Source organism: Phocoena phocoena, chromosome 8 (assembly GCF_963924675.1).
Source record: "Phocoena phocoena chromosome 8, mPhoPho1.1, whole genome shotgun sequence".
NCBI classification, from domain to species: domain Eukaryota; kingdom Metazoa; phylum Chordata; class Mammalia; order Artiodactyla; family Phocoenidae; genus Phocoena; species Phocoena phocoena.
Genome location: NC_089226.1, coordinates 105,691,621 through 105,703,913, shown reverse-complemented (window position 1 = coordinate 105,703,913; position 12,293 = coordinate 105,691,621). Strand labels below are relative to the sequence as shown.

At 58.0% G+C, this 12,293-nt stretch overlaps 1 protein-coding gene across 1 annotated transcript; it reads left to right on the top strand.

The window, feature by feature from the left end:
- The first annotated feature begins 746 nt into the window (after nt 1-746).
- MRGPRF (MAS related GPR family member F) lies at nt 747-4,798 on the top strand. Its single transcript, XM_065882717.1, has 2 exons — nt 747-794; nt 3,815-4,798. Exons 1-2 carry the CDS (start codon nt 747-749, stop codon nt 4,796-4,798), a joined length of 1,032 nt encoding a protein of 343 aa, XP_065738789.1.
- Nucleotides 4,799-12,293: the final 7,495 nt, after the last annotated feature.

Here is a 12,293-nt window from a genome sequence, read left to right as displayed (position 1 = left end):
CTCACCTCCCTGCCCTCATCATAGGGGAGTGACTACAACTGCCTCATAGCTGGTACCCAGGACCAAACAGGAGGATGGGGTGTAAGCGAGCAGGCACTCACTGACACGGGGTTGACGGTGGTGACAGCGATGCTGATGCTAACGATCGGGGTGCCCTGCCTTCCAGGCATGTGTAGGGGAAAGACCAGACACCTTAATATGTTACAAACACAAGGCCCAGGCAAAAGCCTCCTCCTCCAGGAAGCCTCCTTGCCGGAAATGATCTTTCCTCCCCCACTCTCCTGTCTGGGACTGAACCCCTGTCCCACCCCTGGCTGGACACAAAGGTGGTGTCCAAGAAATGTGTGCAGGTAAATAAAAGATATCTCCAGAAGCCGTCTGGCTCCAGAAATCTCAGGACAAGCGGGGAAGGAGAGGGGCTTCTTCCCCAGGAGGTGTCCCTAGGGTGTCAGCAGGGGGGAGAATGAGGGCCCCGGAGAAGGAGGGAGTGGTGCACACAGACGCCTCCTGCTCTGGACTCAGCAGGAAGCCCGGTGCCTCCCACAAGGCCCTGCCTCTAAGGCGGCCAGGGGATAGCTCATCAGCCTGCCCTCCAAGGGGGACCCCCGAGGGCCTGGGGAGTGGTCTGCGAGGGAGGGGAGAACACTGCCGCCCTCATGTGACTCTTTCTGCCTGGCCAGGTGCGTTGTGCAGGCCGGTGAGCTGTGAGCAGAGCCATAAGGAATCTGGACTCACCAGGCCTGGGGATGGCTGGAAACTGCTCCTGGGAGACCCATCCCACCAACAGGAACAAGGCAAGTGCCACCATCAGCTCCCGACAGAGGGGCTCCCCGACCCGGGTCTGCAGGATGGTGTGGTGGGAGGGGGCAGACCCCGCCCAGCATCCCCTTCTCACAGGCACTCTGCCGCCCAGGCCCATCCTCTAGCTTGGGACAGACAGGCGGGCAGCAGGGCCCCTCTGGGCTACGTGGCCTGGCACTGGTTACCGGTCACCTCGGATCCCCAGTGTCTTCATCACCGGACGCCCTCGAATCCCATCCTGTGCAGACCTTGGGGCATCTGTTACCAACCTCCAGAGGCCTTGTCATCTCTTCCCTGGGGAGATGGGGCGGTCGGCTATTTCCCATGGCCAGGCCCTGCCAGGAGGCCCTGCGAGGCTGGCTCCAAGGGGGCCCTGGTGTCACGAGCTCCATGGGGCTCTGGGCCACCCTGCCAGCATCGCCCAACACCAGGGTCCGTTAGTCCCAGTTTACCCTCTGCCTCCAGGCACTAGCCATGGCTGAGACTCTGACGACCCATCAGGCTGACCCACCCCTTCTGCCCTCCCCCCCTCCTGCCCCCTACTTCTCTGAGGCCTTTGAAAACTCTGGAATTCCCTCCTGAATCCTGGGAAAAACCCTCTCAAGTTGGAAGGACCCCTGAGTTTACCAAGTGCAACCTTTGAGGAAACTTGAGGCTCACGCCAGTGTAGTAGCTTGACTGCGGTGAGTCCGGAGGTCGGGGCAGAGCCAGGACCCCAGCCCCCGGCATTTCCCCACCATGCCTGCAGCCTTGATGGTGACCACTGCAAGATGGCAGCCACAGGAGACAGAGAAGGAACTGGCTTGGGAGTCCCCAGAAATCCCCAGAGAAAAGGCAGAGCCCAGGGAGGGCACCAGGCTCCAGAGCAGGCATTGTACAAGGTGCTATGTGGCCGGGATGGCAGCCACACGTCCAGTGACTCACCGGCCCTCCCGCTCTGACTCTGAGGGGAGGATTGCAGACTTCTTCCAGCCTGCAAGAGGCACTGAGGGATCTGACCCGTCAGATGCAGCCCCTGCCACCCAGTTCCCTCCAGCGCTAGCGCTGGTCCTCCATGGACTTGTTTAGACACTGGATCTTGTAAATTTCTGAGTCTGCCCCCCCCCCACCCCCACCCCGCTGAGAAGACGAAAGGCTGAGTAAAGAGCGAGCTAAGGGGTTTGAGAGTTGACAGACAGACAGACAGATGTGGGGTCAATAAATATATTTAGAGGATAGGATGCCGGGTAGTGACCGGGAGCCCCATGCCCTGACCTTCTGGGGTTTCCCCAAAGTTTGCCAGCACCCTCCAGTCCCTGCTTGCAGGGTCCCCTTGACCGGAGCCGGGCCAGAGGTCCCTCCCTTTGTTATGGGGTGTCAGGCCCAGAGAGCAGGCTTTCGGGACCCAGCTTTCTGCCGGAGCTGGGGCCCATCTGGGAAGTAGCAGAATAGTCCTGCCTCAAGAACCTTCTGGTTTGTTTTTCAGTTTTGTTTTGGGTTTTGGAGGGAGAGTCATGAGCAACGGGTACTGACATCCGGCCTTAGATTAGGGGGAGGCCAGGTTCGGGCTCTTTGGGAAAGAGTGCTGGGGTGGATTAGTGATGTCTGCCGGGGTGTGGGCAGGGCAGTGACAGTGCTCTGGACAGCCTCCGCCACTGGGGTTGGGAGGTCAAAATCCACAGCCTGAGCACCGAATCCAGCTTGTAGATGTGTTATGTTTGGCCCACACCGTGTTTTTTAAATGTCAGCATTTAAAGATCAGGATAGTTTACATTACCATCTCGAGTTCTGGCTTCTCTGGGGAGAGGGAAAAGGATGAATAAGAGCCACTCAGCCTGCTGGTCCCACTGGCGCCCACCGGCTGGAGCAGGGCACCGCCGACTTGCTCAGGACGGGTGCCCTCCGGTTTGCCACTGCCCCCCCCCACACACACTTGTCAGCTTCTCGCACATGACCCACGTTCATGCATTTATATGCCAGCCCAGACCCTGCAGGCAAGACTGTCATTTAGCCAGATGGACTCACACGGCCAGACCAATTGTCAAAATACACAGCTCTATGAATAGCCACTGCCTCAGTGTCTTGCCCTCTAGGGACCCCCTTGGGCCAGATCCAGATCCCTCATGATCCAGAAACCCAGAGTTTCACCCTGGCCCAGCAGGGAACCAACTCTGATTCCCCAGGTCTCTCTGATTCCACTATAGGTCTGGGTCCACTTTGGTTTTGTTTTGGTAACTTACAAGTGATTTTGTTTTTTAAAATAAATATTTTCATGTTTCAGTGTGAAAAATCGCAAGCTTTGTAACTTTGCACACACCGATTCATTCATCGTTAGCCTGTTGTCACATGTGCTTTCTCTCTAGTATCTCTGTTTTTAAAAAATAAACCTTTATTATCTCTTGATAGGTGCTCTCTTTCCCAGAGCTATTTGAAAGCAAACTGCAGACACCAAACCCCTTTGCACCCAAACAGTTTGTATCTTCTAAGAACAAGGACACTCCCATACATAGCCACGGTACATTTTCCTCTTCAGAAAGTGTAACATTGGTACAATACATAGTCCACGTTCACATTTCCCAGTCATCCCCCAATAGCCTCTATAGTGATGGTTAGATCCACTCTACAATCCATGCTTACAGCCCTGCAGTAATTAGTCACGTCTCTTTAGTTTCCTTCAATATGGAAAGCTTCCTCAGTTTTTCTTTATCTTGTACAACATGTACATTTTCTGGCCGGTGGACCACCGGGTACCTTGATGAGGGACCGATTCTTTTCACCATTTTTACTATCGCTCCTGTAGGCTGCGAGCTCCAGACTCTGGGGCACAGAATGGCAGCACTATGTCAGATCAAGGGTGTCTCTGCTCCAGTTGGAGCCCATTCATTGCTCCAGAGCCACGTCTGTAATCAGGACCAACACACCTGGGCTTAGCTGCAGGTTTGGGGGCGGAGCCCAGCACACCTGGATGCAGGTGCAGGTTTGGGGATGGAGCCCAGCCAGCATCACCGCGTGTCTCCCCTCCACGCCTGCGCAGATGTGTCCGGGAGTGAGCGAGGCCCCGGAGCTCTACGGCCGCGGCTTCCTGACCATCGAGCAGATCAACATGCTGCCACCGCCAGCCGTCATGAACTACATCTTCCTGCTTCTCTGTCTGTGCGGCCTGGTGGGCAACGGGCTGGTCCTCTGGTTTTTCGGCTTCTCCATCAAAAGGAGCCCCTTCTCCATCTACTTTCTGCACTTGGCCAGCGCGGACGTCGGCTACCTCTTTAGCAAGGCCGTGTTCTCCATCCTGAACACGGGGGGCTTCCTGGGCTCGTTTGCTGACTACGTCCGCGCGGTGTCCCGGATCCTGGGGCTCTGCATGTTCATCACCAGCGTGAGCCTCCTGCCAGCCATCAGCTCAGAGCGCTGCCTGTCGGTCATCTTTCCCTCTTGGTACTGGCGCCGTCGGCCCAAGCGCCTGTCGGCCGTGGTGTGCTCGCTGCTCTGGAGCCTGTCACTCCTGGTCACCAGCATCCACAGCTACTTCTGCATGTTCCTGGGCCGCCAGGCGTCCGGGCCGGGCTGCGGGCACGTGGACACCTTCCTGGGCATCCTGCTCTTCCTGGTCTCCTGCCCGCTCATGGTGCTGCCCTGCCTGGCGCTCGTCCTGCACGTGGAATGCCGGGCCCGGCGGCACCAGCGCTCGGCCAAGCTCAACCACGTCATCCTGGCCATGGTCTCGGTTTTCCTCGTGTCCTCCATCTACTTAGGGATCGACTGGTTCCTCTTCTGGGTCTTCCAGATCCCGGCCCCCTTCCCCGAGTACGTCACCGACCTGTTTATCTGTATCAACAGCAGTGCCAAGCCTGTCGTCTACTTCCTGGCCGGCAGGGACAAGTCACAGCGGCTGTGGGAGCCCCTCAGGGTGGTCTTCCAGCGGGCCCTGCGAGACGGGGCCGAGCCGGGGGAGGCGGGGGGCAGCACGCCCAACACGGTCACCATGGAGATGCAGTGCGCCTCGGGGAATGCCTCGTGAGAGGCCAGCTCCTGGAGGGGAGGCGGCGGCCAGCTGGAGTGGCCTCCAGAGACCCTTTGCAGGGGGACAGGAGTTGGGCAGCAGCCCCGGGGCCCGAGTGCAAGGAGAAGAATCTGCTCCCCGCCCGCGTGCCGCCTTCTCCCGGGGCCGAGGTTCTGGGGGTGGCCGAGAGACAGAAGAGCCACTTCCAAACAGACCCCGTGGCCTCACCAGGCTCCCCCCAGCTATCCTCCTTCCGTGACCCACTGCAGAAGTTGCCCCCGGGCGGTGGGCCGGGTGTGGGGCTCCTCCCCGCCCCAGGATGGCCAGGAAAGGAGAGGAGGGGGTCACGCAGCCCATCCACCTCCTGCACCCTCAGCTGGCCCTCCTGAGAACAGCCAGCCCATTGCCCGTCGTGCCAGCATCTTTGTCCTGCTGTCGGGACACCTGCTGTCTCCTTTCTGCCCTGTCAAGGCAAGGGTGCTACCTGGGAGACGCTTCTCCTTAATCCGCCTGGGAGCCCAGTCTCTCTGCACATGACGTTCCCTTTGGTGGCCGAAATGGGGGAGCCTCTGGCACGGCAAGTGCCTGGACGCAGGAAAAGCCGTCGGCTGGCTTGAGTGGCTCACTCTCGTTTCTGACTCCATGCCAGCCGGCATGTCTGAGCTGCCGTCCGCCTGGTCTGAGGGGCTCCGGAAGGCCGTCCAGGCAGTCTCTGGGCTATAGCCCCACCCAAAAGTGGGCACTGGCTCTACCTGGCCACCTCAGCCCACCTACAAGCACGGTGGCCCAGTTTGATGAAAGATAATACGTGTATATCAATAAACGTTTTCTATCTCGCAGCGAGGAAGGCTTCCTGCCCTCTGTCCTGTCTGTGATCTTGTTCTCACAGTGAGGACCCCACTGGCACCCGAAGCCCAGACGGGCAGCCTTTCCACGCCGCCCCCCATGCAGCCCGCTCTGTACCCCAGCTCCCGTGACGTCTCTCCCGGCTGGCCGGTCTACACACCGGCGTGCTCCCTCTCCTGCTAGGGTGTCCACTCCTCTGCCGGAGGGAGCTTGGTCCCCACGCTACCCTCCGTTGGCTAATCCCCATGCACTTTTCACCCACCCAGGGCCCCCCCACTCCCCCTGGGAACCTTAGTTTTCATCACACCTGCTGGGTTCTAGGCTCTCTGCTGGCTACTAATACAGTCCCTGCCCATGAAGAACACAGTGTGCGGGCTTCCTTGGTGGTGCAGTGGTTGAGAATCCGCCTGCCGATGCAGGAGACACGGGTTCGAGCCCTGGTCCGGGAAGATCCCACACGCTGCGGAGCAACTAAGCCCGTGCACCACAATTACTGAGCCTGCGCTCTAGAGCCCGCGAGCCACAACTACTGAAGCCTGCGTGCCTAGATCCCGTGCTCCACAACAAGAGAAGCCACTGCAATGAGAAGCCCATGCACTGCAACGAAGAGTAGCCCCAACTAGAGAAAGCCCACACGCAGCAACAAAGACCCAACGCAGCCAAAAATAAATAAGTTTAAATAATAATAATAAAAAAGAACACAGTGTGTCCACGCAGAGACCCCCGGGGTGGCTGCTTCATCGTCGGCAATATTGCACCCCCTGCCCCACCCAGAACTCTCTGTCCTAAGCTCTCTGAGGCAGGGCTGGCGTCCCTGTGCCTGTCACTTCCCGACCCCCCAGCCATAGGCTGAAGCCCCTCCCAAGAGACAGTCTCCACTAGAGCCGGGCCAGACGGCTCCCTGGCCAGCGCCTCGCCTCCGGCAGCCCCAGGAACAGGCTCATCTTGGCCTCCTGATGTCCAGCCTGGGACCCCCGCCACTTTGGGGGAAGATCTGGGAAAACTGCTCACTGCATAGGCCCGGGGAGAGACCAGGGCAGGGGCGTCCGGGGTCCAGGGCAGGAGCAGGGTGCCCCTCTTCTGTGGAGAGCCAGGAGATGGCAGGGCGGGCAGGGCGGCTGACGGAGGGAACTGCCCGTCCAGGAGGCAGTACCGCCTGGTGGCTGGCATTCTGCCTGCAGAGCCCTGGTGATCGCGGAGAAGGGCTGCAGCACCACCCTCGGGCCGGCTGACCCCCAAGTGCATTGCCCTGACGACCAGCGCCCCGCAGCCCGGTTCCCTTTGCTCACAGCCCCAGCTGCTGCTCCAGCAAGGTCACCGCTCTGTGTGGTCCAGTGGCGAAGTTTCCAGGAGCTTCGGGTGATGAAGCCGGGGTGCCCACCCGCCCCTTTCCCAGCCCCTGAGGTGCACCCTCCCCAGCCTCTCCTCCACACACCAGTCAGAGAATCCCGGGAAAGCAGAGTTGGAGGCCACCACAGCTGACACTTCTGGGGACTCGAGAAACCAAGTGGGGTCCTGACGACGCGCGTCAGGGGGTGGGGTCGGGACCACTGGCTGGAAAGCTCCCAGCGGTGCAGGCCTCCCTCCACACGGCGGAACGGCTTCCCAGGCCTGCAGGTGCCCCAGGGGGCCATCCAAGGCCTGGTTCCTCGGGGCGCAATGCATCCCAGCCCCTGGGGTTCCCCTCTTCCTCAGGAGCCCCGAGCCCCCAGTGGGGAGTTAACCCCCACCCGGGAGCTCGACGGCGCCTTCCTGCCTCTGCCACGGCTCAGAACCCAGGCCCGGTGGGTGGGTGGGCAGCCCTCACCAACTAACAGGGCCTGGAGGTCAGGACAGGGCTGGGCCTGTGTATGAACATACACGTGCCCCTGGCAGACGCTAAGCCGAGAAGGGCCGGGGACGAACTCCAGGAATGGGGCCTCTCCCGGCCCCGGGACCTTTCTCCCTGCCGTCTTGCTAGGGAGTCGGGCCTCTTCTCCTTTCTGCCACTCCAGCCCCCGGGCAGCGTCCAGGCACAACCTGCCCACGCCCTGACCACCTCGCTTCTGTGCTAGTGGTTCTGTGCTGCTGGTGGGGAAAAGGCCCACATGCCCACAAGCAGAAGCCTCAGGCCCTCGACCACTTTCCTCCTCCCTCCTTTGGTATTTAATTACTGAAGGGGCCACGGAGCCCACTGCAGGGGTGGGGTGATGCACCTCTGCTATCCCCACCCCCCTAAAACGGCATATCCGGGCCCCCCCCCCGTGGTGACCAAAAGCCTCCTTCTTCCTGGGTGTCCCATAAAGGCAGGAAGTCAAGGGTCCCCAGACATCACAAATTTCCACCCTGAAGCTGCCTGGGGCAAGGGCTCTGGCCATTCTCCTTCGACACCTGCTGGTCAACAGAGTCATAGAATCGTGATTCGGGGAGTGAAGTCCCCTACCTACCAGGCAGCTTCTAGGTGGCTGGACAAAGAAACAACACTTGTTCCCCCGTCCCCCAACAGGACGTGAGGGAGGGGAGAGCCACGGGCAGGACAGAGCTCTCCACGTCTTCATACTTCCTGTCACCGCTGTCTCTACAGACGTGAGCAAGTGGGGAAACACACTCTTAGGTACACATGGGATACACACGGTCAAACTTGGAAAGCCAGAGCCAGCCTCAGGGAGGCCAGGGACCGCCACCCATGAGCCGTGGGACCTCGGTCTGCGGTGGCTCAGCGTCGCACACACTACAGTCAGGGCGCAGGGCGGCCACTGAAGGAGGGACATTCTCGGGAAGAGCCAGTGCCAGCACTGCTCGTCAGGGCAATGACTGTCATTTCTTAAGGACCTGCTATGCTCAGTGGGCCCTGGGCTGAGAGCTCCACGTGCGAATCTCATTTAAGCTTCAGGACAGGGCTCTGCAGTACAGACTCTCAGCGGCCGTGGGGGACACCAGTGCTTACGAATGGCGTTCCTCGTCCAAGGTGGACGGCCCTGGCTGGAGCCCCAGTCGTCAACAGGCACGGTGGTTTTCTTGTTTCCCTGGAAGCTCAGGCCTCTGACCTCTGTGCTTCCCATCAGCAAAGCACTGGGAGCTGGGGTTCTGGGGTGATGCATGAAGTAGACAGGGCAAGCCCATCGCGGCCCAAGGACGCCCTGGACCGGCCTTGTTGGATTACACAGTCAATAGAGACCAAAGGAGAGGACAGCCCGGTTTTAGGCTGTAGATGTCTGGAATGGATTGGGGGATGGGAAGGCATGCGTGTTCAACAGACGGCACAGTGAACAGCCTGGAAGCCGAGACCTCTTCTGTCTCATCTTCCATCCTAATAAGAGGAAATGGAATGCCTCTCTGGCATCCGCCCAGCTTTCCTGAGTATCCTGCCAGTATGGTTTTGAGATAACTTGGGGTTTATATTCTATGCCAGAATTTTGCAGCCCCAGATCTTTTCTGCACAGCTTGGTTCAGAACCCTCTGTCTAGGGAACCAAAGGCTTCCTTTAGAAGGCGAGACAGAGGGATGGGTCCATTTTTGGTCCAGCCTCTCAATGCTTGGGAAGAAGCTCCAGCCCAAGGAAGTGTGCCCTTAAGCAGGTTGGCTACAAGGCTGGGGAGCTCTGCAAATATGTTGCAGAATCTTCCAGAACCAGGACAACTGAGAACATGAGTACAAAAATATTACATTCTCAGCCAGTGGGGGCTGGAGAGTAGCCAGTAGGGTTTTGGAGAAAACAACAGGACACAGTTCACAAAATTAAAACTCATGGAAAACTCTGCTTCAGTGAGTCAGAATGCCAGCGCCAAGTTTCCTGGCAACTCAGGAGAAGGCGTCTCTAATCAGGCAGATTTTTTTTTTTTTAAATCTTTGTAATTGATTTAATGGCGGTCTAATTGATATACAATAAGATACATCCATTTAATATGTAGCTCAATGATCTTTGACACATGTGTATATGCTCATGTCATCACCAAACCAAGACACAGAATGCTTCCAACCCCCAGAAAAGAACATTTCCATCACCTCCCCCAAAGTTTCCTGAGGCATCCAGCCAATCATCCCGCCTCTGCCCCCACCCTGAGGCAACCACTCATCTCTGCTTTATGCCACTCTAAATTCTAGATTACAGATTAGTTTCATAAGCAGATTTTTTTTATCAGCCAGGACTTTTGGTGACAAGTCACAGAAACCCCAGTTTAATCTAGTTTTGGTGGAGGGGTGGGTGGTATAGGTGGAGTGTATACATGTGTTTGAGGGAATTCACTGACTCACATCCCAGGAAAGTTCCAGCGAGCGTGGACTACTCTTCATTGCGGTGTGTGGGCTTCTCATTGCAGTGGCTTCTCTTGCTGTGGAGCACAGGCTCTAGGCACATGGGCTTCAGTAGTTGTGGCACGTGGGCTCAGTAGTTGTGGTTCGAGGGCTCCAGAGCGCAGGCTCAGTAGTTGCGGCTCGCAGGCTTAGTTGCTCCATGGCATGTGGGGTCTTCCTGGACCGGGGATGGAACCCGTGTCCCTTGCATTGGCAGGCGGATTCTTAACCACTGCATCACCAGGGAAGTCCCCAGAAGTGATTTTCAATTCGGACATAGCTGGACCTGGGCCCCTAATGATGCTCCCTCAGTTACTTTTCTTTCCTCCGTTTCTCATCTCTGCTTTTATCTGCACTGCCGTTATTCCCAGTGAATCAACTCAACAGCAGGTGACTAGCAGTTCCTGGTTTATATTCGACAAATTCAGCAATCCCGGCAGAAAGAGAGCATCTCCTTCCTGATAGTTCTGGCAGAGGCCCCAGGCACCAGCCCTCTCCTGGAGCGGGGGGGCAGACTGGGGAGGAAGGAAGATGCCCACCTCACCAAAAGCCAACAGGCTTAGAGCGGGGAAGAGGTGAGCTCAAACAAAAAGCACGAAAAGGAGATGTTACCAGGCAAAGTGGCAGCTGTGGGCCACATTCCACCACCCACTTCTTTCCCTGTATTGATATGATTTTATAACGTTCCTGCCCCAAATCTGTAGCTATATTATCCACAGCAGAAAATGCACTTCCCTCTCTCCCCAAGAAGAGAGACAATCCAAAGTCAATTCTGGGGGCTGATACCCCAGCACCGAGCCCAGGATCTGTGGGCCATTTGCATCTCTCTCCATCAGACCCAGAGGCAGTTCCTCAAGGACGGGTGCCCAATCCTAGTGATGGGTACCATCCCTCCAACCCAAATGATGATGGCCACTCTCAAGACACACTATTCACAGTGGACAGGACAAAGGAAATAACTATGATTTTTTTTTTTTAATCCCATTTGGAAAAGGAGAGAACAGAAACAGCACACAGTGGTAGCGGTCCATAGCATATTCTACGCTGGACAGGAAGTAGTAAGGACTGGCAACGAGGGAGGTTCTTGATTGGCCAATAAGCATGGTCGCCAGAATCCAAGATGGCCCCCTACAATCCACCTGCTGTATCCACAGACTTGTGTAGTCCCAGTTCCGTGAGTGTGGGCTGGACCAGGTAACTTGCTTCTAGGTAACAGAATGGAGCAAAGATGATTAGGCTACATGAGATTGTGACTCCCATCTTGTGAACAGACGCTCCCCCGAGCTGGCTTTGAGGAAGGAAGCTGCTGTGTTGCAAGCTGCCATGCTGGGGAGACCCCGACAGCAAGGGGCTGAGGGCAGCTTCTGACCAACAGCCGGCAACACACTGAGGCCTTCAGTCCAGCAGTCCGCGAGGAACTTCATCCCGCCAACACCTGTGGAAGTTTGGAAGCAGGTAAGACGCCTCCAGAGACCACTTCCTGTTGGTCCCACAGGACGAGCCGTTGCCGCCAGATCTGGGCAGTGCTGCCCTCTGGACGCCTTCATGGTGCTTGGTTTCTTTGCTTTCGGTCGGTTCCGTGAGCTGTTAACCAGGACCAGATTCCTTGCCGAGTCACTCCCCTTGAATCTAAATTCAGGTCCATGGAATTCTAGCCCTTGGGCACAGTCCTGGAGGGCTCCACCATCCCTCTGACCTCAGCTGAATGGCCTCTGTGAGACCTCAGAGCCCTGAAAACTAGCGCGCTGGGAGTAGGCAGCAGAGCTGATCTGCCCCCCGGACAGAAAGTGGGGCTTCCTAGTGGTCATGCCACCGGGACACTCAGGTCACCTGAGGAGACTGCCCAAGTCTCCAGCTAACAGGTGGCAGAACTCAGACTTGAAACAAGGTCCTGGAGGCCAGTCCCCGTGCTCCCTCCCCCCGAGCCTTCCCCAAGCAGAGCACTGGGAGAGGACATCAGCCAGAGCGCCTCCACGTGGATGTACTGGCCTCTCTCAGCCCACAAGGGCCCCCATTCCCTCCAAAGCCCCACGCTACCCCCACCGATGGGGCCCGCTGATGCTCTGAGGTCGCCTCGGCCATCCCAGTCGGCCTTCAGGAGGGGGGGCATTGTCGGGATGGCGTAGGAGAGGGGTGACCCTCCCATCGCTCCTCGTGGGTGCCCAGTCTCATCCTCCATTCCCCTGTAGCCCAGCCGTCCCCCAGGTGGGGAGCTGGGGAGGCCACGCCTGGCCAGGCCCATTAGCCCCCAGCTGGCTCCTCTGCAGGCCTCCCAGGGGGTGAGGCCCATGCCATTCGTGCATTTATACCTCAAGCTCCCCTTCCCGCTTCTCAGAGGGAGCCGGGGGAAGGTTCTCTGGGGGCCCCAGGGACCGGGCGCCTCTGAGGCCAGGGT

Coding starts and splice junctions, on each gene's coding strand:
- MRGPRF (XM_065882717.1), top strand. CDS start 747: ATGGCTGGAAACTGCTCCTGGGAGACCCATCCCACCAACAGGAACAAG. Junction 795..3,814: donor ATCCCACCAACAGGAACAAG/GCAAGTGCCACC, acceptor ACGCCTGCGCAG/ATGTGTCCGGGAGTGAGCGA.